We start from the raw sequence: 22,065 nt of genomic DNA on the forward strand, positions 1-22,065 counted from the left end.
TTCTGTTTACTTTCCATTTATTCACATTTCATGGATTGATACACTTGCTCAACGGGATCATTCAAAAACTAATACACACCGAGATTACATTGTCTGACAATTCAAGTATTTTAGCTTTAGAAAACAGTTTCCTATGTAAAATAGAAAGCAAACAATTGATCCATTTGATATATGCTACCAAGTTTCCCGTCTCTGCTACAACTGGGTCTGCCACACCAGCCACACACACACACACACACACAGGCCTGTGCTCAGAGCACCACACGGGAAGGAAGTTGTGACAGGTCCCTCCCTGTCGCCTACTGGTGCTACAGGACAAAGCAGTTTGTACTCAGAGACTTCACTTCCAGAATAAGGATGACTACCAGGGGTTTGGGAGTGAGTCGCTCAGTTTGTAAAAATGCACTGCACTTGCATTTGGATTGTTCTGAACTGTTCTGAAACAGAATAACTGACAAATGCTCAGAAACAGGTAATTCGCTGACCTTTAAACCAAAAAAGCCTTCTCTAAACTCTAAGGTAGAATATTAGTTTTTTTCCCTCTACCCCAGAACAGGTAGATATTTTTTGGCATGCAGCATATCAAAAATATGATTTAGAATTCAAACTGTAAAACAATAATCCTTTTAAAAGAAAACCAGTCCATAAACCTGTTCTTTCATGAAAAACACAATCTAAAGTTTAAAAACTGGACACACATTTTCAGCCTGTAATTCTAATAATGAAAACAGCATCATACTCTATTTTTTGCTTAATGGGAATGCTCAAAAGGAAGAGATGAACACACAGCAGTTAAAAAAAAGGCCACTGGGATATTCGGTATTTGTCAAGATACAACACAATCTGATTTAAAGATATATACACCCTTTAGGACACATTTACGACACTCTCTTTGTAGATTCTCAAACCAAAGATAAAAACTTCATCCACATTCAACATTTTAAAGCCTAATTTCTAATAACTTGTTAAAAAATAAATCTAAACCCAAGGGGTAGAATTGAGCTGTTAAACAGTGGGGACAAAAAGGCCAGCCCCCAGCCCTCCAGGGGCCAAGGCGCCCCTCCCCCAGTAACACACATGGACTTAAGATTTTACAGAGAAATCCACATACACTTATTAGGCTCTTTTACACTCAGACATAATTAAAGTGGAGACCGGCGAGTTCCTAAAGGACAAGAGTGATTTTAAGACAATACCACATTTTGATTTATGGTATACATACCACTGTCCCCCCTGTAATTTCCACTCTAACAGTACAGTCTTAGCAAGAATTTGTTGGGAATGTTAGAAAAAAAGAAAGCCACACACACCCAGTAATTTAAAAAGACAAACTTTTTAGGATGGTGGTGGGGAAGAGTGAATCCAATCAGGACTTTCATGCCATTTTTGGTGAACATTCCACATCACATGCAAAGGCAAACAAATAATGCACCAGAGTTCCTAGAGATACAGAAGTCTGCGAGCCTGACCTTCTGGTGGGACAAGGAGCATGTGCGGCTAAGCTAGGACATGCTGATGAGGTTTGTTCCCTAATTTCCTCGTCCCTGTAACAGCCGGATAAACCTAGTGTGAACAGGGAAGGGCCAGTATTAAGTAATCAGCCACTTGTTAACTAAAACTCATCTACAACGAACACTCATGAACTTCTCATTTCTAAAAAGTAAAAGAAACAATTGCCACTTCCTCCCCAGGCCTCATGATACAGCCAAATTCGATCCCATTCCCTAGTAGTGCACGTTATCTACCCAAAGTCACACATGGGGCCAAAGTCTCCCACGGAATCAGAGGCGAGAATGCAGTAGTATAAGAATTTCATGATCATTGTTGGCCCAACTACTTTATCTCAAGTATTAAAGAGCAACGTATCATAAAATGGTTTCCCTGCTCCCTTTACATCTAAAAATTGTATTTTTTTTAATAAAAGCAACTGTACTATCTACAGTAATTTTGACTATTTTTTTTAAAGTCAGAAGACATTATGTTCTGAAGAGCAGAATATACAAGTGTGAGCCCTCAGGCACAGACCCTGAGCCTATCTGGTACCAGCATTAAATGACTCGTGAGGAATGAGTGGACATTTAGAACATTAAACCTGATATCTAGTTTGCGTGACCAGAGTCTTCAAAGAACGCTAGTGCTAGTTACCCAAAAGCTATGGAGAAGTGACGTGGCTACCTCGGGTGCAGCCACGGCTCCATTCCACATGGACATACGGAACGTCTTACCGTTAAAAAGTAAATGGAAATTTCAGTATCAAATGCAGAATACACTGGCGTCTAAAAGTTAAAGGCAACGTTTACACACACAACTTCCTCTTCCATCACCTTATTGCGTGTTTCCTGCTGAGTTCACATGGCTCATGTGTAATAAAAGCTCCTATGACTTAAGTTTAGGGTTTAGATCCAGAGTTCATCACGGTACAATTAACTAAGAGCATATTCTTTCCCTTTTGTTGTACGGTTTAACCCTTTAGTCTCTAAGGGTTGTGACCACTGTCTGTGGTCTACAAACTACCAAATTTGTGCTTTTAAACCTCTTTCCTGGCAAGCCCCCCATCCCTTTTGTCTCTAGGGGGATAGAGAAGTAAGAGCACCTCATGAAGGAACCTACAAAACCAAAGAACAAGCTACTCATTTCCTCTTAAAACGAAAAAGCAGCTCTGGAATCCTAGTAAAGCAGCCTGTGGGGTTAAAGGCCAGCGTCCACACGAAAGCAGCTGAGGACTCCTTTGCTGAAGGCAAACATCCCAGCTGTAAAGCGACGTGACAAAGCACGGGGAGCCCCTCGGCCACAGCGCGGCGGCAGGTCCACCCCACACCAGCCAGCCACGCCCACCAGAGGATGCACGCCGTGAAGCCGTGCAGATGCTGGCAGCAGACCCCAAGCCCTGGATCAGAAAAGCCTTTGGGAAATCTACTCGATACCCTGATTTCAGTCCATTAAGAAATCACTTGTGGTTAGTTTAATAAATGAATGTTAAAAATCTTCCAAAATTTTTCTTTCAAATGTATTTTACACATTAGACAGTTCTTAAGAAGGGAGAATGCAGTTTCTTAACACTTAACATCGAAGGTTTTATTGGCCTTTTAATATTAATCTTCCCCACAAAAGTTTTAAGTTATCTCTAAGTCCTAGAACGTCAAAGTAAGAAGAGAAGAAAACTGACTAAGCTCAGGGGCGCCAGGGGAAGCAGCAGCTTGGCAACAACTCTGCAGCGGGCATGCTCAGGCATCCTTCTTCTCCAGCAGAATTTTGTGCAGCTCGTCCGCGTCCTCGCTGGTTTTCACCCGAATCAACATGGTCACGGGGGTGGCGGCGTTCTTCTCATCGACGGGCGGGTTGGGGACGCAGACGATGAGCACATTGTTCTTCCCCATGCGGGTGCAGGGCATGCTGGGCACAATCAGGATGTTGAGCAGTATGTTGCCTGCATCGAACAAAGGGAAATGCATCAAAATATTTCCCATGAAACTACACCTTGAATAGGCTAAACATTAAACAATTATGCAACACGGAGCCACAGGAACGTCACAAAAAGGGCCTGGTTCCCCGACAGACCCCCTGACAGGATGGGGTCCCCGAGAGAGGACCGTGGGGCCTCTGGCAGGACGTGGCCTAGGCCCCACCGAGGAGGCCTTCTCCCCCAAGAGCGGTCAGCTGGGAAACGGCCGTCACAGGGGCCAGCACGCTCACGGGCAAGAGTGAGCACGCTGTGACTGCACCACGGGTCAGCCGAGCCCACGTGAAAGAAAGAGCTTCACGGGAGTCTGTTTCAGGGACACCCCGACCACTTCCCTCCCCTCAGACCCCCGACCCAGGCACTACCCCCTCCTTTCAGAGGACTGTTAATGGTAAAGCTGGAGGGTGGACAACAACGAGTTAATGATTCTTTGCTACATAAAAAGGATCCTTTACAAGGTTAATTCTCCTTGAGAGTTAACTAAACCGTCCAATTTACCTACAGTTTCTTAGTCGTATTTCTCGCACAAAGGAAAATGAAAACACGTTGTCACTTGCTGGCAGCAGCTTTTTAATACATTGAGTTTTTCTTCTGCACTATTACCCCATCATTCAAATAAATCGGTAAGTAATGAGTCAGTATAGGATGAATTTGTCCTGAACAATCTCTTCTATTCCAAAAACCACATCAACATCCTTGAAAACCTTGAAGACTAAAATCAGCAAAGTACAGAGCTTCTATGTACCATGTAATTATGATTATTTTGTGCCACCTGAAGAAAAAGGTACTCACTCACCTAAATTGGTGTCTGCCCGCACTAACAGCTGCGTCTTCTGATTCGCTGTAGGTTTTAAATGCAGAGTGCCCACACCCTTCTCCTTAAATTCATTTTCTTTCTTGTAAAATAGTTTACACCTAAGGAGAAAAACAATGATACGATCACTCAGTGACACGTCACGAAAGCCACACGATTCTCCAACAGCCCCTGCTCATGCTTACGTGGAAGCCAGTTAGTAAATACGGCAGAGGGAGCTTAGAAGAGTCTTTTGTTGACGCAAATCAGGTCTGCACACAAGGCAGGTAAGAGAATCCGCTGAGACAGGCTACAGTCCCTCCTTTTTCTAACCATTACACAGCAGGCCTGACACAATTCTTCACAGTGGTTTCTGAAACCATCCTTTCTCAGGTCAGTCAAAAATCCCCACCAAGCACCTTACAGTTCCCGGATGTACTGGTCCTGAGCTCAAGAGCTGCCCCTGGTGCTTAAAGAACAGGAACATACAGGACAAACGCTCTGCCCCTCAACCTCACCTTTTTCCTATTTCTTATTTTTGAATTTTCTTCAGGACTCTTTCATCTCCGTTGGTCATTATTAAACAAGTCAGAACCACTGCCTGTTCCTTTGATTCACTATGATTAGAAAAAAATCTTGGGTTAGAGTCTCTGGTCCAGTGGTTAGGACTCGCACTTTCACTGCTGGGGCCAGAGTGCAATCCCTGGTCAGGAAATTAAGATCCCACAAGCCTTGAGGAGTGGCAAAACAAAACCCAAAGAAACCTCATTCAAAACAAGCAAAAAATGCCCTAAGTCAGGGTCATTCCCTTACACCATCTGTGTAATTACATTTTAAAACAGGCAAAAGGAATTGGTCTCTTTTTTAAAGTTCTCAAAAATAAACATTTGAAATCGAACAGGATTTGGTGATTTATACTATGAAAACTGCTGACTTACTACGTCTGAAATTTTTGTATTAGAAAAACATATCCAAGGGAAGCTTTAAGGGCACAAATGTTTTTCAGTAAAATCTTTGTTAAAAAGCACTAATTTCATTTCACTGAGAGATAACTAAAAATTTCCCTTCAGCCTTTTTCTGAAAGCAGCAACTCTCATTAAACAAAATCCCCCCAAACGCCAAACCAGCTTGCACCGCTGGGGGAAGACAGAGTAAAGGAAAGCCAAACCTAGAATCACTGACTTAGGTGACTATCTTTGCAGGGAAAGGAGGGGAAGAAAGGAAGGAGAAAAAGGGAGAGAACAATGAGGTAAGAGATGAGGACAAGAAAGGAGTTTCTAAAGCACCTGAAAAGCAGAAAGAGCTAAACTAACATGAAAGAGCAGGCTTCGCCCAGCAGGAAATTTAAAGATCATATTATTTTTAAATAAACAGGCCCAGAATTCTTCCTTGTCCCAATTCTGGGAGCAGGCACAGCCTGACCCCAGGAGGGGTACCTGGTAAACTCTGCAGGGATGATGTTGCCCATGCGCTCCAGCCAGAAGCCTGTTTCCACGTCTCTGAAAATAAATTCATCAAGTGGGTTGCCGTGACTACTACTTACTTTTTGGAGTAAAAAGCATCGTCTTCTTTTACTTCAGTAACTACTACTTTCGGTGGCTCGTCATTCTCTTCTTCATCTCCACCTTTTGTAAAAACACCACCAATACGATTCTGATCAAGAGCCTGAAAATATGATAAAAGAAGTTTGCCCCCCACCCCTCACCTGAACCTAAAAATTACATGTAAGCGGATACAGAAACTGAAAGCACCATCTAACTGTGTGTGGGGGAGTCAAGGTGAGGAGGTACTTGCTGGATTTTTGTAGAAAGTCTTAGAACAAAAGTGTCCGTGCTTGTATGCAGAGTGCAGGCAAAGTTACACAGAAAAAGCCAACACTGACTTACACTCAGGATGCCCACAAGAAGAAAAACCTCAGACAGGCTTCTAGCACAAGAAATTTCACCCCCAAATATTCCTGTCATCATTTCTGCATCATGCCAAAGAAGAACCAAGGAGCACAATGGCCAAAGATGGAGAAAACAAGCATTTTACAGGGCATGTTTGTCAGAGAAATGAGTCCCAAGCCAAGTGTAAGTAACTGAAGCTGTGTCTGCATTGCCACACCTCTGGACATGCTGGTACGGTGGGCGTTCTCTCGGTCTGAGCCCAAAGCACTATCCTTGACCCCAGTGCCCCAATCATAGGGGAGAGTAAGTCCCTGGTGGACACAAATTATGATCCCCTTAAAGAGAAAGCAACTGCATAAAACTCAGTGATGAGTAACTAAGAAAAAGAATTCTGCTGCTCCAACAATTCAGATCACAAGATTTAAATTTTAAGCAGGTGCTCCGGAGTTAGGGCATTTTGTTATTCTAACAAGTTCTCCAAGTCCTTCCATGCACATGATAACCACAGGGTGAGGAATAAGTGCTTTATAGGGGTGCCCTGCTGAGAGGGGAGACTATTCCAATTCAGCATCCCTTCTACAAACAGCAAAGTCCCTGTGACTGGGACACACTCTCTGTTGTCTTATTTAAGACAGACAAAGGGAAGCTCTTTATTCTCTGCTTTGCCCTGGAGGGCTCTTGCCTGAGGATAGCTGAAGGCAGGGCAAAGTAACAGAAGGAAGATTCCCTCCAGGAAGAAAAACATAGTATTTATGGCCCACTGGCAGCTGCAGTTTTCTTTCTCAAAGATCAATATGCTAATACCCGAGGAATGCACTTTTAACTGCTTTTAAGTCTCTATACATACACTACTTGTTTTATGACCACCACGGGGTGAAGAGGGATAATGACACAACCCGTATTTGGAGATGTTCAAGCTGGATTTAGAAAAGGCAAAGGAACCAGAGATCAAATTGCCAAAATCAGTTGGATCACTGAAAAAGCAAGAGAGTTCCAGAAAAACATCAACTTCTGCTCCATTGACTATGCCAAATCCTTTGACCATGTGGATCACAACAAACTGTGAAACATTCTTAAAGAGATGGGAATACTAGACCACTTGACCTTACCTCCTGAGAAATCTGCATGCAGGTCAAGAAGCCAGAGTTAGAACTGGACACGGAAGAAAAGACTGGTCCCAAACTGGGAAAGGAGTATGTCAAGGCTGTATATTGTCACCCTGCTTATCTAACTTCTATGCAGAGTACATCATGAGAAATGCTGGGCTGGAGGAAACACAAGCTGGAATCAGGATTGCCGGGAGAAATATCGATAACCTCAGATATGCAGATGACACCATCCTTATGGCAGAAAGTGAAGAAGAACTAAAGAACCTCTTGATGAAAGTGAAAGAGGAGAGTGAAAAAGTTGGCTTAAAGCTCAACATTCAGAAAACGAACATCATGGCATCCGGTCCCATCACTTCATGGGAAATAGATGGGGAAACAGTGGAAAGAGTGACAGATTTTATTTTCTTGGGCTCCAAAATCACTGTAGATGACGACTGCAGTCATAAGCTATGTGAATTTATAAGCAAATCTCTTAAAACATTTCAGTGAACATCTATGATGAGTTTTCAATAAAATAAATTTTCAAAAAATGTTTAGTTTTTTTTTCTTAATGGAAAGGCATGTGTTTGATGGGTTTTCAAAGTTCCCATGCCAGATGTTTCTATATTATTTTTATATTCGTAATCTTTAAAATAATCCTATAAAATAGGTCTTACTCTATTTTATGAATAAGGAATCAGAGAAGTTAACCAGCTCTGCCCAGGATCACACACATGTCTAGGCGCTGATGGAGTCTGGACGTGAATCCAGACCCATCTCACTCACAAGACAATGCTTTTCCCACTAAGCACAGGCCTCCCATGAACCTAAACAGGCCTCGAGCGCTGAGCTGTGTTTACCTTTGCATTCGTTGCTGCCACTTTCTGCTTGGCTCTCCAATGTTTTAGTGGAAAATGGTGAAGAAACTGGTTTACTCTGGGTAGTATCTTTGCCAAATAAACTGGAGTTTCCAGAAGAAAATGAAAATCCAGTCAAGGGGCCCGAATTTAAGGAGCCCATAACAGAACTCTCAATTTTCTTGCCAAAGTTAAACGAGGCACTTGTGGCTCCTAGTGATGGGTCCTTGCTCTTTTCAGACACAGCTTCCACCTTCTTTTCAGACGTATCCTCCGTTTTGTTGACATGAAACAAAAATGGTGACTCTGGTTGTAATTTTGTTGAACCAAATAGAGAAGGAGGCTGTGCTTCAACTGATATTTTGTTGGCTTCACTTTCAGAATTACTGCTGCCACTGTTCCCGTGTTGCTGTTCGATGCTTGCTAAGTATTTCTCATAGTCTTTAAAGATAGGTGTGAGGTCGCAGAGCGGGTTTGTGTTCACGTGCTTCACGATCCAGTCCCGGACGGAGCAGTTTAAAGCTGCCAGCTGTTTGTGATAGGCGTTCCCGTGGCAAGCAGCACCAGAGGAGGAAGGCTGCTGACTGTCACCGTTAGTTTTAGGAGTTGAAATCTTTTTATCGACCAAGGAGGTAGGGCCATTTATAGCAGTAGATCCTATAGGAAATTACATGTTTAAGAATTTATTCAGAAGCTGATTTAATTAAGCCATTCACATTTTCATACCGCTCTGCCTTCACATTTTCTTTTATCGTATCCCATTTTTGTTACAGTTCAAGATGCGTATATATAGTATTCAAAAACTGCTAAGTCACTTCAGTCGTGTCTTGACTCTGTGTGACCCCATAGACGGCAGCCCGCCAGGCTCCCTCGTCCCTGGGATTTTCCAGGCAGGAACACTGGAGTGGGTTGCCACTGCCTTCTCCAATGCATGAAAGTGAAAAGTGAAAGTGAAGACGCTCAGTCGTGTCCGACCCTTAGCGACCCCAACCCTTAGCGACCCCATGGACTGCAGCCCACCAGGCTCCTCCGTCCATGGGATTTTCCAGGCAAGAGTAATTACAAAAATCAAATCAAACATTTTACATATATGTATGAATGTGTATATATATATATATATGTATTTTTCACATGCTTGCATTAAACCTGTCATTTTAAAATAATCTTTTCCTTCAAAAGGATGCCCACTTCACCTAAAACTGTCAAAATAGTACAAAACTTAACCCCCAAGGTTGCAGGAACATCTATTAATGTAGTTAAAATCTTAACAGGAAGTGCTTATTTTAATACACTAAACACTCTGCCTAATTTAAATGAAACAGTATACACTCTTAGAATAATTTGCTAAGTATGATCCAATGAATCAGGATCACTTCCAAGAATCAAAGATTTTAACCCACAAGCCCATTCTCTGTCGCTAATTCCAAGATTCTTGAGTAATTTCCTCAAAACAGGATGAGGCAATCAACATATCCTGAGCAAAATAAACCAAGCCTGGGAATGTAGGTGTGTGGCACAGAGGAAATCCTTGGTACATTATAATCAATGAGGTGGAGGGATGGGAGGCCTTCACCTAGGGGCCACTAAGAGCTTCTGTTTCTCTTTTGATCCTTAGGTCAATTCTGAGGTCATATTCATTTCATAGTTGAAGAAGATTTGGAAGCTCAAAGGTTAAGGAACTTTACCAAGGTCACACAGAGCTGGTAACTGGCAGAACAGAACAGAACCCAGACTATTTTGGCCTGTACTCTACTTACTCTGTAATTAGCCAGAAGCTCCCTAATTTTTGTCCCTTTCATCATTACCGTGTTCTTGCTCCTACAGCTGCAGAACCCAGAGAAAAAAAAAAAAAACCTTTGCAAAATCAGTTTTTATAGATTATCCTTACACAGGTTAAGACGGGGGAACAAGAGCCTACTCACCGAAGGTGGCCTTGGTCTCAGTTGCTGCCCTCGTGCTGGAGAAGGGAGGGGCACTCGTTACGCTGTTTCCGTTTGACAGTCCTTCCAGAGGCTTCCCTCCAGCACCATTACCAAATCCAGAAAACCCTCCTCCTCCAGAAGATGCAACCAAACCTTTAAAACCTTTAAAGGCCCCTCCACCATCAGACTGAAAAATAAAGAAAGAGCACACATTAGGTAACTCTTTTTGTTTCCAAGCAAGCAAGCAAAAGGCAGTATTCTCTTGGCTAAATAGTACCCACAACCCTTGTGCAACCAGCATTTAAGGAAACTGCCAGCACAAGCAGAGACAGAACACAGATTTTACTCATAATGGTAGCTTTGCCAGCTGAAACTGCCTTCATGTAACAGGAAGGACAGATGGAATCTAGAGTGAAATCATTTTTTAAGATCTATGTATGATATAAAAGGTTAAAAAGACTAATTCAAATAAATTTATGGACTTACCACCAGCTACAGAACTATAAATACAACACATTCTCAACACAACTAAACTCCAAATGAAAGACTTTTCATACACTATTCAAAGACCAAGTGCCTAAAGAAGTTATAGAAACATCAAGTTAGGTTCACTAGAAGCATTTTACCCACTACTTACAATTTCCTACGAACTTCTGGAGCTTTCAAACTGTGTTCAACGTACAGAACGCTGGTGCTTTGGGGGTGCCTGGCCCGCTTCATGACACCTGAAAGCTGCTCTCGGCACTGCGGTCTGCACTGTCTCTACCTCTTCACTGTCACTCGCAGCAACAGCCGGCCCGCCCCTCCCCGAGCCTATCTTCCCAGGCAGCTTGTCCTCGCCACAAGTTCCCGCTCTCAGGCCTCTTCCCAGCAGCCCCCAAGGGAAACTTACCAGAGCTGCATCTCCCAATTCCTGTTGAGTGACCAACCAGTATACCTAGCAGTCTCCTAGAGAACTCCATGTGGAGGTACCACAGGCCCTGAAATACTTTCCTAAAACAAAATCAGTAACTTCCTCATGAAGTCCCTTCCCCCCTATATCTTTTCCATGAAAGAGCTATCAAATACTACTTGGCTCAAGACCTACATCCAACCAGTCACCAGTCTTAAGAATGACATTAGGCCAGAAAATAACTCAGAAGAAAGAAAAATTGAACAAAGCCACCACAGAAATGCAGCTGAGCAGGTTTATTCCAAGGATGCCACCCAGGCTGTTCAAACAAGCCTCTCTTGACTGACAAGAGACGTCCAGATCACCAAGACAGCACTCACGGGTCTGGGATGTATTTGAGGGATGAAGAGCTGTTAAACATGGAGTGATTGCTGAATATGGAGACATGATTTCAGTTCATGAATTATAACTCATATTTTATCTTTTTGAACACAAGAATGAAACATTTTGCTGGGAAACAGCTATAGCAAACCTAGACAGCATATTAAAAAGCAGAGACATTACTTTGCCAACAAAGGTCCATCTAGTCAAAGGTATGGTTTTTCCAGTAATCATGTACAGATGTGAGAGTTGGACCATAAAGAAAGCTGAAAGCCAAAGAATTGATGCTTCTGAACTGTGGTGTTAGAGAAGACTCTTGACAGTCCCTTGAACTGCAAAGAGATAAAACCAGTCAACTGTAAAGGAAATCAATCCTGAATATTCATTAGAAAGACTGATGCTGAAGTTGAAGCTCCAATACTCTGTCCACCTGATGCGAAGACCCTGATGCTGGGAAAGACTGAAGGCAGGAGGAGAAGGGGATGACACGAGATGATTGGATGGCATCATCGACTTAATGGACATGAGTTTGAGCAAGCTGTGAAAGATGCGGAAGGAGAGGGAAGCCTGGTGTGCTGCAGTCCATGGGGTCACAGAGTCGGACGCCACTGAGCAACCCAACAACAGCACACACTAGAAGGACACCAGAATGGGAAGCGCTTCTGTTATTCTCAAAGGTGTTACCCCACCCACACCTCAGTCCTGGGAGGCAGATAAGACTGAGAATAGCTTACATTTTCCTGTCTGATTCCCAACACCCACTTCCCTTGCTTTCCAATTACTATATTCATTTTTCCACTTCATGCTATAACACAACTTGAATTTGTCTACATCTATCTCTTATTCCCCCAACTGGATAAGCTCCCTTTAACATACAGATGTCATTTATTATCTTTTGTATCTCCCATTACTGTGATATTGAATGGTTTGCTTTGGAAATGAACAGAGATCATTCTGTCGTTTTTAAGATTGCATCCAAGTACTGCATTTTGGACTCTCTTGTTGACCATGATGGCTACTCCATTTCTTCTGAGGGATTCCTGCCTGCAGTAGTAGATATAATGGTCATCTGAGTTAAATTCACCCATTCCAGCCCATTTCAGTTCGCTGATTCCTAGAATGATTCAATATCACGGTAATCCAAGTCTATGTCCCAACCAGTAACGCTGAAAAAGCTGAAGTTGAACGGTTCTATGAAGACCTACAAGACCTTTTAGAACTAACACCCAAAACAGATGTCCTTTTCATTATAGGGGACTGGAATGCAAAAGTAGGAAGTCAAGAAACACCTGGAGTAACAGGCAAATTTGGCCTTGGAATACGGAATGAAGCAGGGCAAAGACTAATAGAGTTTTGCCAAGAAAATGCACTGGTCATAACAAACACCCTCTTCCAACAACACAAGAGAAGACTCTATACATGGACATCACCAGATGGTCAACACCAAAATCAGATTGATTATATTCTTTGCAGCCAAAGATGGAGAAGCTCTATACAGTCAGCAAAAACAAGACCAGGAGCTGACTGTGGCTCAGATCATGAACTCCTTATTGCCAAATTCAGACTTAAATTGAAGAAAGTAGGGAAAACCACTAGACCATTCAGGTATGACCTAAATCAAATCCCTTATGATTATACAGTGGAAGTGAGAAATAGATTTAAGGGCCTAGATCTGATAGATAAAGTGCCTGATGAACTATGGAATGAGGTTCGTGACATTGTACAGGAGACAGGGATCAAGACCATCCCCATGGAAAAGACATGCAAAAAAGCAAAATGGCTGTCTGGGGAGGCCTTACAAATAGCTGTGAAAAGAAGAGAAGCGAAAAGCAAAGGAGAAAAGGAAAGATATAAACATCTGAATGCAGAGTTCCAAAGAATAGCAAGGAGAGATAAGAAAGCCTTCTTCAGCGATCAATGCAAAGAAATAGAGGAAAACAACAGAATGGGAAAGACTAGGGATCTCTTCAAGACAACTAGAGATACCAAGGGAACATTTCATGCAAAGATGGGCTCGATAAAGGACAGAAATGGTATGGACCTAACAGAAGCAGAAGATATTAAGAAGAGGTGGCAAGAATACACAGAAGAACTCTACAAAAAAGAGCTTCATGACCCAGATAATCACAATGGTGTGATCACTCACCTAGAGCCAGACATCCTGGAATGTGAAGTCAAGTGGGCCTTAGAAAGCATCACTACGAACAAAGCTAGTGGAGGCGATGGAATTCCAGTTGAGCTATTCCAAATCCTGAAAGATGATGCTGTGAAAGTGCTGCACTCAATATGCCAGCAAATTTGGAAAACTCAGCAGTGGCCACAGGACTGGAAAAGGTCAGTTTTCATTCCAATCCCAAAGAAAGGCAATGCCAAAGAATGCTCAAACTACCGCACAATTGCACTCATCTCACACACATGAGTAAAGTAATGCTCAAAATTCTCTAAGCCAGGCTTCAGCAATATGTGAACCATGAACTTTCTGATGTTCAAGCTGGTTTTAGAAAAGGCAGAGGAACCAAAGATCAAATTGCCAACATCCACTGGATCATGGAAAAAGCAAGAGAGTTCCAGAAAAACATCTATTTCGGCTTTATTGACTATGCCAAAGCCTTTGACTGTGTGGATCACAATCAACTGTGGAAAATTCTGAAAGAGATGGGAATACCAGACCACCTGATCTGCCTCTTGAGAAATTTGTATGCAGGTCAGGAAGCAACAGTTATAACTGGACATGGAACAACAGACTGGTTCCAAATAGGAAAAGGAGTATGTCAAGGCTGTATATTGTCACCCTGCTTATTTAACTTATATGCAGAGTACATCATGAGAAACGCTGGACTGGAAGAAACACAAGCTGGAATCAAGATTGCTGGGAAAAATATCAATAAGCTCAGATATGCAGATGACACCACCCTTATGGCAGAAAGTGAAGAGGAACTCAAAAGCCTCTTGATGAAAGTGAAAGTGGAGAGTGAAAAAGTTGGCTTAAAGCTCAACATTCAGAAAACAAAGATCATGGCATCTGGTCCCATCACTTCATGGGAAATAGATGGGGAAACAGTGGAAACAGTGTCAGACTTTATTTTTCTGGGCTCCAAAATCACTGCAGATGGTGACTGCAGCCATGAAATTAAAAGACGCTTACTCCTTGGAAGGAAAGTTATGACCAACCTAGATAGCATATTCAAAAGCAGAGACGTTACTTTGCCAACAAAGGTTCGTATAGTCAAGGCTATGGTTTTTCCTGTGGTCACGTATGGATGTGAGAGTTGGACTGTGAAGAAAGCTGAGTGCTTAAGAATTGATGCTTTTGAACCGTGGTGTTGGAGAAGACTCTTGAGAGTCCCTTGGACTGCAAGGAGATCCAACCAGTCCATTCTGAAGGAGATCAGCCCTGAGATTTCTTTGGAAGGAATGATGCTAAAGCTGAAACTCCAGTACTTTGGCCACCTCATGCAAAGAGTTGACTCACTGGAAAAGACTCTGATGCTGGGAGGGATTGGGGGCAGGAGAAGGGGACGACAGAGGATGAGATGGCTGGACGGCATCACTGACTCGATGGACATGAGTCTGAGTGAACTCCGGGAGTTGGTGATGGACAGGGAGGCCTGGAGTGCTGCGATTCGTGGGGTCGCAAAGAGTCGGACACGACTGAACGACTGATCTGATCTGATCTAATATCTCCCATGGCCTTTACCAAGCGTATGCACAAGTGAACTAGGCATTTTAAAAAGCCTTTATTAACAACTCAATCAAAAAATGGACAAAATGTCTAAATAGACACTGCCCCAAAGAAGATATACAGATGATCAACAGGCATGTAAAAAAAATGTTCAACAACACTAATTATCACAGAAACGCAAATCAAAACTACAATGAGGTATCACTTCACACAGGTCAGAATGGCTACCATCAAAAAGTCTACAATTAATAAATGCTGGAGAAGACGTGGAGAAAAACGTTCCTTCAACAGAAAAACACTGCTGGCAGGAATGTAAATGGGCACAGCTACTAAAGGAGAAAAGTGTGAATGCTCCTTAAAAAAACAAAACTAGAACTACCATACAATTTAGTGATCCCACTGCTGGGCATTTATCCAGACAAAACTGTAATTCAAAGATACATGCACCCCAAAATTCACCGCAGCACCATCTACAAGGGTCAACACACGGAAGCAGCCTAAACGTCCACTGATGGATGAACAGATAAAGATGAGGATGGTGCTGTGTGTTCTTTCTCACTGACTCTTTGTGACCCCGTGGACTGTAGCCCATCAGGCTCCCCTGTCCATGGAATTCTCCAGGCAAGAATACTGGAGTGGGTTGCCATTTCCTTCTCCAATGATAAACCATTATATATTTTTAAAAGGCATTCTTGATAGATTACATAAAAGATACTTTTTTTTCAAAAAAGCATTTATTGATCTGATTGCTCCCAGAAGTGGAAGTACTCTACAACTCAGAAATAAAATTAGTGTTTAGAACCAGAAGCTGTAAGGAAACACTCACTTCGAATCCAACATTTCTACGCTTTGCTTTCTTTATGGCTCTGTTCTTCAAGACTTCCTCACTGGCCACCGAAAATGTTCCCACCTGCAGGAGTGTACAAATAAAACAGCAATAAAAAAAGGGCAAAAAGAAGGTAAAATGCTGAACTTTTAAAAAGCTAGACCAAGACAAACTGATATATCTCTGGGTTTTAAGTACCGTTAATACTGGTAACACAAATTATGGAAAGTACATTAAACTAAAGTTTATGTCTCTTATCTGTCTTATGAATTTCATTGCTAGTCAGGTGAATCAGAAATGTTTCAGAAACTACAAATCCAGACTTTGAATCACAATTCAGAGAGAGGGGTGCATACATCAACTTTCTAAGAAAACTAAGATCATCCAAACCTTGGCACAAAACTGTTCATAATCAATTCTTCAAATATATTCAAGGACATTACCCAGATGTCAAAGCTAGCATCTTACTACTATAGTTTTCAAAAATTAAGTTCATAATACACATTATTTTACAGAACAGCTCTGCGCATTTGCCCATGATCCAGAAGACCTCTGAGGGACCTGGGACTCTAAGTGACCTGTTGGAAATTTGCTGAAAATCTTTGGCTTTACTTCACCCCTTCTTCTACCTTAGAGAAATGGCATAAAATACTTGCTGTAAAAAGTTCTCTTCTATACTTATTTCAGATAAACTTTGGAATCTCTGAACCCACAGAAGGGATCATCTGACTACACCTGATTCAAATATAATGTCCTTCCACACATGTTTCATTAGAATCTATCCAAATGGAAGTTCTTTCATTTCTGAAATATTTTAATGTCAAAACAAATCATTATGTGGTAGGCCTGGAACGTGACTGTAGCCTAAAACATGGAAAAAACTTAGTTACCAAAGACGTGTTTAAAAAGTACCAAGTCAGTCAGAATTGTTAAAAACACTTCTTCATAAGCCCATACTTGATTTTGGTTTCCCTAAAAATATTGGTACACATATTTGTAAAGGAAAAATATTAGTACTAGAAAATAGATTAAGAAAGAAAGAAAACAGCAGTCTAAGAATTATCTTGGAAACGCTTTTGCAAACTATTTAAAATATTTATGTATATTTTTTAACTTAACACACTTCTTTTAACTTGAAAGGCTAACTTGGTTCAGGCTTGCTCAGTGAACTGGCCTTGGAGTATCAAACTGCTGATGAGGCATTTCAGAAATACAGCTGTGTTTTATTCTTTTTAAGAGAAAAATTAAAAGGTTTCCTCAGGGAAGACCATTTTTGTTAGGAAAGAAACTAGGCCATCTAAATTCTATTCCTGTTAACCCAGCTGGGGGTGGAGAGTGTCTCAGATCTTCAATATGAAATAAAACAGGACTCCCAGACGCAGTACAGTAAGGGAGGCAACTGCAATCTTCTAAAATCTAAAACTGTGAGTATGGCAAACTAAGACACTGGTGGTAAAACACTTTTCAAATTTACTTTATAACTAGATCATTTACTCAGCCTTCAATCTGGACTAAAACCATGGGCTGAGCGTGCTCAACGAAATGCTATATGAAATTCAGGAGGAAGGTGATTCTACAAAGGAGTAGAGTATTGAAGGAATAGTTGCTAATCGAAAAGCACACCCATCAATTTTTATACTAAGCACAGATCATAAGAAACCATATTATTTCCAGTTCAGTTCCATTCAGTCGCTAAGGCGTGTCTGACTCTTTGCGACCCCATGAACCGCAGCACGCCAGGCCTCCCTGTTCATCACCAACTCTTGGAGTCCACCCAAACCCATGTTCACTGAGTCAGTGATGCCATCCAACCATCTCATCCTCTGTCATCCCCTTCTCCTCCTGCCCCCAACCTTTCCCAGCACTGGGCTCTTTTCCAATGAGTCAGCTCTTCACATCAGGTGGCCAAAGTATTGGAGTTTCAGCTTCAATATCAGGATGCTCTTAAAAAGCCCTTTTATTTTTACCAGAGTCTTCATGAGGAATCACAAAACGAATTTAAACTTGGAAGTAGCAGGAAATCATTCTTAGGGAAAGCACTTTTTACCTCTTCTGCTTCATCTTCTTGATCCCAATTCCTATCTGTCAACTCCTTCTCGGCGATTCTTTTGGCCATTTTTTTGAACCTAAAAGTAAAAAGATTAGAAGCAGTAAGCTTTTGTTGTTGTTAAGTCGCTCAGTTGTGTCCAACTCTTTGCAACCTCTTGGACAATAGCCCGCCAGGCTCCTCTGTCCATGGGATTTCCCAGGCAAGAATACAGGAGAGGGTTGCCATTTCCTTCTCTGGTGGATCTCCCCAATCTAGGGATTAAACCCATGTCTCCTGCACTGGCAAGCGGGTTCTTTACCAATGAGCCACCAAGGCAGCCAGTAATAAGTTTGCTTTTCTAAAACATGATTTAACTCTTACAACGAATTTTTAAAATTTACTTTAGCATTAAATGAGATAAAAACATCCCTGATACCAATGGGCACTTCTTTAACGAGAACGGTATAACACTGTTAGGCTCCCGTGTCACAAATCCAACAAAAATTACAGAAGGCAGCGAGGTCTTCTAAGGCACAGTGAAAAACAATAAAACACCTCCATTTGAAAAAAAAAAAGCTAATGAAACACTGATTTTTTAAAAATCAGAAATCTATAGAACTGCATAATAATCAACAAATGCTCAATTAACTTAACTCCATGCAAATTACATTTATACATAGTCTGGCTATAGGCAAGACATTTTTAATATTTAAAATTCTCTTAAGGATATTTAGTAAAGTTTGATCTTAGTTAAGAATGTGAACGAGCTATTATTTTCACTACAAGAGTACAGATGGTCCCTGACTTCAAGGGTTCATCTTGCAAGTTTTCAAGTTTACGATGGTGGGAAAGCAACACTCATTAAGTAGAAACCTTCCTGTAGATTTTGACTTTTTCTCAGGCCAGCAATATGAGGTATGATATTTTCCTGTGATCCTGGGCAGTGGCAACAAGCCACAGCTCCCAGCCAGCTAGCCAAGCCACCACAACCAAGGATACACTTACAACCATTCTGTACCCATATCACTATTCTGGTTTTCATTTTCAGGATAGTATTCAAAAAATTATATGAGATGCTCAACATTACTATAAATCAGTCTTTGTGTCAGTTGACTCTGCCCAACAGTAGGCTGACGTCTGAGCACTTGTAAGGTAGGCTGGGCTATGATCTTCAGTAGGTTTGATGTACTAAATGCATTTTCGACTTACAGTACTTTCAACTTACCATGGGTTTATTGTGACATAATCTCAACATATGCTGAAGAAGATAGTTCAAAATATGATTAACATGACTGTGTTAACATTCTTAGAATTCTTAATTCTTCAAAAACAAGCCATCAGCAGCAGAAACCAACATAACATTGTAAAGCAATTTGCATCCAATTAAAAAATAAATTTAAAACAAAAAAATCCCCCCAAAAGAAAAAGAAGCCATCAGCTCAACTTCTATTCAAGGCATGTTGTTGTTTAGTTGCTAAGTTGTGTCCAATTCCATGTATTCACACCTTAAAATTTCCAGTTTATTTTCTGATCCTAAGATGTATATCTGTTGCTATTAAAACCTGAAACAATCAATGGCGAGCTCCACTGTAAGTGCTGTGCTTGGCTCTTTCCTAACATCAATTAAATGGGCCCAAAAACTCCTTACCTTGCCCAGAGATTTACTGGTTAGCCTGGAACACTAGCAAGGGTTCCTGAAAACCAGCCTAGCCTCCTTCCTAGTCCTTCCCCACTCTTATTTGCCCTCAAGACTACAACCCACCAGAGAAGTTTCTAGAAGCTCATGGTCATTAAGATACAAACTTACACATCACTCACTAGGCACAGAAGATCTGTAAAATAAAATTCAAATGCCAGCATTCCAAAGTCCTCCAAACATAGCAATTTTCAGCTTTTAATAATCTCCTAATAATCTCTGAATTTTTCTTTTACCAAGTGCTTCTGATTACAGAATTAATGGCTTTGAAGTCCCAGATTCTAAAACATAAGTGAGAATTAACATAATTTTGTCATTACTTGCAAATCTTTTTTAATGCCTCCATCCCAAACACTCGGTCAAGTTTTGCTATTAATCTTGTCATCCAGAAAACAAACAAGGTACCCTTCCCCATAAATTCTTAGTAAACTCTAACTGTTCAGAGGCCAGGTCTCTGTGTGGCTTCTTCTGGGCCATTTTCCCATTCAGTAACTAACACCTCCACCAGAGGGCAGAAGAGGGGAGAAACTTAAACAGTCGTTTTTTTGCTAGTAACTTAATAACCTAACTAGTTATTACCAGGCAAAAAGGAGTGGAGCTGAAAGTGCAAAAATTTTATTAAGTGTTAAAATTGTAACACCTAACCCACAGCCACAACTGAAGACAACTGGCAGAGTCAAACAACCTAAGTTAATACAGCCAGTTCACTTCCGATTCCATATTTATCCAATCCCCATTTTTATCAAATCAAAGAATAACCAGAGGGCAGGTACCTTTGTTTCACTCACTCTGGTACCTCAAAACCCGCCCCCCTCCACATGATAGGTGGTCTAGAATCAGAGATCTGGGACACTGCAAAATTGAGAAAAATACTACAAAATGTTAGCATCCAGTTTTGCCGTGTTGTTGTTGAAGACTTTGAAGTTTCATTTTTGTGCCTCAATTTCTTTACTTCACAACAGGGAGGTGCTGTGACATTTATATACAAAAAGCTTAGAAGAGTGGCTGCAACAGAGGAAGGACTCAATATATCTTATCAAAGAGAAAAGCTCTGTCAGAAACAAAGCCTCTAAAATACTTTCCCTCCCTAACTTAAAGGTTGTGGTGTGGAAAAACAAAATTAACTTGAATTATGAATCGGGCTCTAAACAATACGTTACCAAATCCATATTTTATTTCAAAGCATGGTACTTCAGACAATAACATGCTTTGAAAAAGGGAAAAAGTGCCGGTAAAGTACTTAGAACAAAGCCTGGCACCTAGAGTCTTTAAGTGTGAAGATCTAAGAACGTAAAAAAAAAAAAAAAATGTGGGCTTCTGGTTTAGAAGGCACCAAATCATGAAATGATTACTGGGTATGAAGCATACCTTGGGATAGGAAAATCGCAAACTTTCGGTAATTGGGGAAACTTTATTCGTGCCCGATACAGGGAATTCTGTGCTCTCTCCACCGCGGGCTGCCCCCGCCCCGGGGTGACTTCAGTCCACGTCGGTCTCCTCTAAGACGGAAACAGACTGGAACAGACTTGACAGCGTGGCCCCCGGAGGGAAAATGGAACTCGGGGCGGCCCCGGAGACGGAGACGCTCGAGGAAAACGGAATCCTCGAACAGTGCTTCTTAACCGAGGGGAGTCAGGTCATCAGGGGCCTGTGGCCGCAGTACAGGAGGAGGGTAGCGGAAGGAGCGGAGAGAGACGAGTGCCAGGAAGAAGCGCGAGGAAGGACACCGAGCCAGGACGGCCCCTTCCCTCTCCGGCTCCCGCCTCCGCCGGGGCCGCAGGCGCCCCGCGCCCGGGCCCAGCCTTCCCCAGGTCGGACACCGCAGCCGCGACAGGCCGGCCCCGCGCCCGGCCTCACAAACACCCGCCGGGCTGCGTGGCGGCTGACACCGCGCCCCACCCTCCTCCGCTCCCTCAAGCGCCGCGTCCCCAGCCGGCGCCCCGCACCGCGCTCCACCCTCCTCGGGCTCCGCGTTTCAGGCCCGGGTCCGGCACCCGGAGCCCGGCTTCCTCCTCTTAGACCCGGCGCCCGCCCCTTCCGTGCCGCCCGGTCAGCCCGCCCCTCACCTCTCCGGTGGCTGCGGTGGCCCTCGCTGGGTTGTGGGCGCGGCGAAGCCGGGGTGCGCAGCGAGCAGGTGCGAGGTCGCGGCCGCGGCACTCGGGTCTGAAGCGGCGCGCGATCGTTTCTGGTGTGCTGAGAGCCTCGAAGGATTCGGTGATCGGCAACCCCTGAGTCTCAAACAGCATGTCCTTCCGGGCGGGGGTGTGTCTCGTTTCTCTGCGTTGAGCAGTGAGGGGAGGTAAGCAGTCCGTTCAGCAGGAGACGGCTGAGAGAACAGGGCCCCACACACCTCAGGCCGCCATTTTGTAACTGGAATCGAGCCCTCGCGACCAATTCGAAAAAAAAAAGGGAGGAAAGAAACGCCCGCTTCCAGCTACTGCGCAAGCGCGCCGGAGCCTCGGTTGGCAGCACTACCCACGGCGGCGGCCGGGCCTCTCGCAGCGCATGCGCCCAACTGCTTTGGGAAAAAACCGTTGCCGAAGGCGCATT

The 22,065-nt window shown here is 42.7% G+C and overlaps 1 protein-coding gene across 1 annotated transcript; it reads right to left on the reverse strand.

Annotated features, from left to right (window-relative positions):
- On the reverse strand, positions 1-21,881 carry NUP50 (nucleoporin 50). Its single transcript, XM_070371457.1, has 8 exons — positions 21,582-21,881; positions 17,838-17,916; positions 15,791-15,874; positions 10,010-10,196; positions 8,091-8,744; positions 5,797-5,878; positions 4,257-4,375; positions 1-3,427 (listed from the first exon to the last, which is right to left on the reverse strand). Exons 2-8 carry the CDS (start codon positions 17,904-17,906, stop codon positions 3,225-3,227), a joined length of 1,398 nt encoding a protein of 465 aa, XP_070227558.1. The 5' UTR covers positions 17,907-17,916; positions 21,582-21,881; the 3' UTR covers positions 1-3,224.
- Positions 21,882-22,065: the final 184 nt, after the last annotated feature.

Source organism: Bos mutus, chromosome 5 (assembly GCF_027580195.1).
Source record: "Bos mutus isolate GX-2022 chromosome 5, NWIPB_WYAK_1.1, whole genome shotgun sequence".
Taxonomy (NCBI): Eukaryota; Metazoa; Chordata; class Mammalia; order Artiodactyla; family Bovidae; genus Bos; species Bos mutus.

What these genes read in the sequence shown, in the direction of transcription:
- NUP50 (XM_070371457.1), bottom strand. Translation starts at nt 17,906, where the DNA reads ATGGCCAAAAGAATCGCCGAGAAGGAGTTGACAGATAGGAATTGGGAT. An exon ending in AAGAAGATGAAGCAGAAGAG is followed by an intron (nt 15,875 to 17,837) that starts GTAAAAAGTGCT and finishes ACACTCCTGCAG; the next exon opens with GTGGGAACATTTTCGGTGGC. An exon ending in TGGCAGCAACGAATGCAAAG is followed by an intron (nt 5,879 to 8,090) that starts GTAAACACAGCT and finishes TTTTTACAAAAG; the next exon opens with GTGGAGATGAAGAAGAGAAT.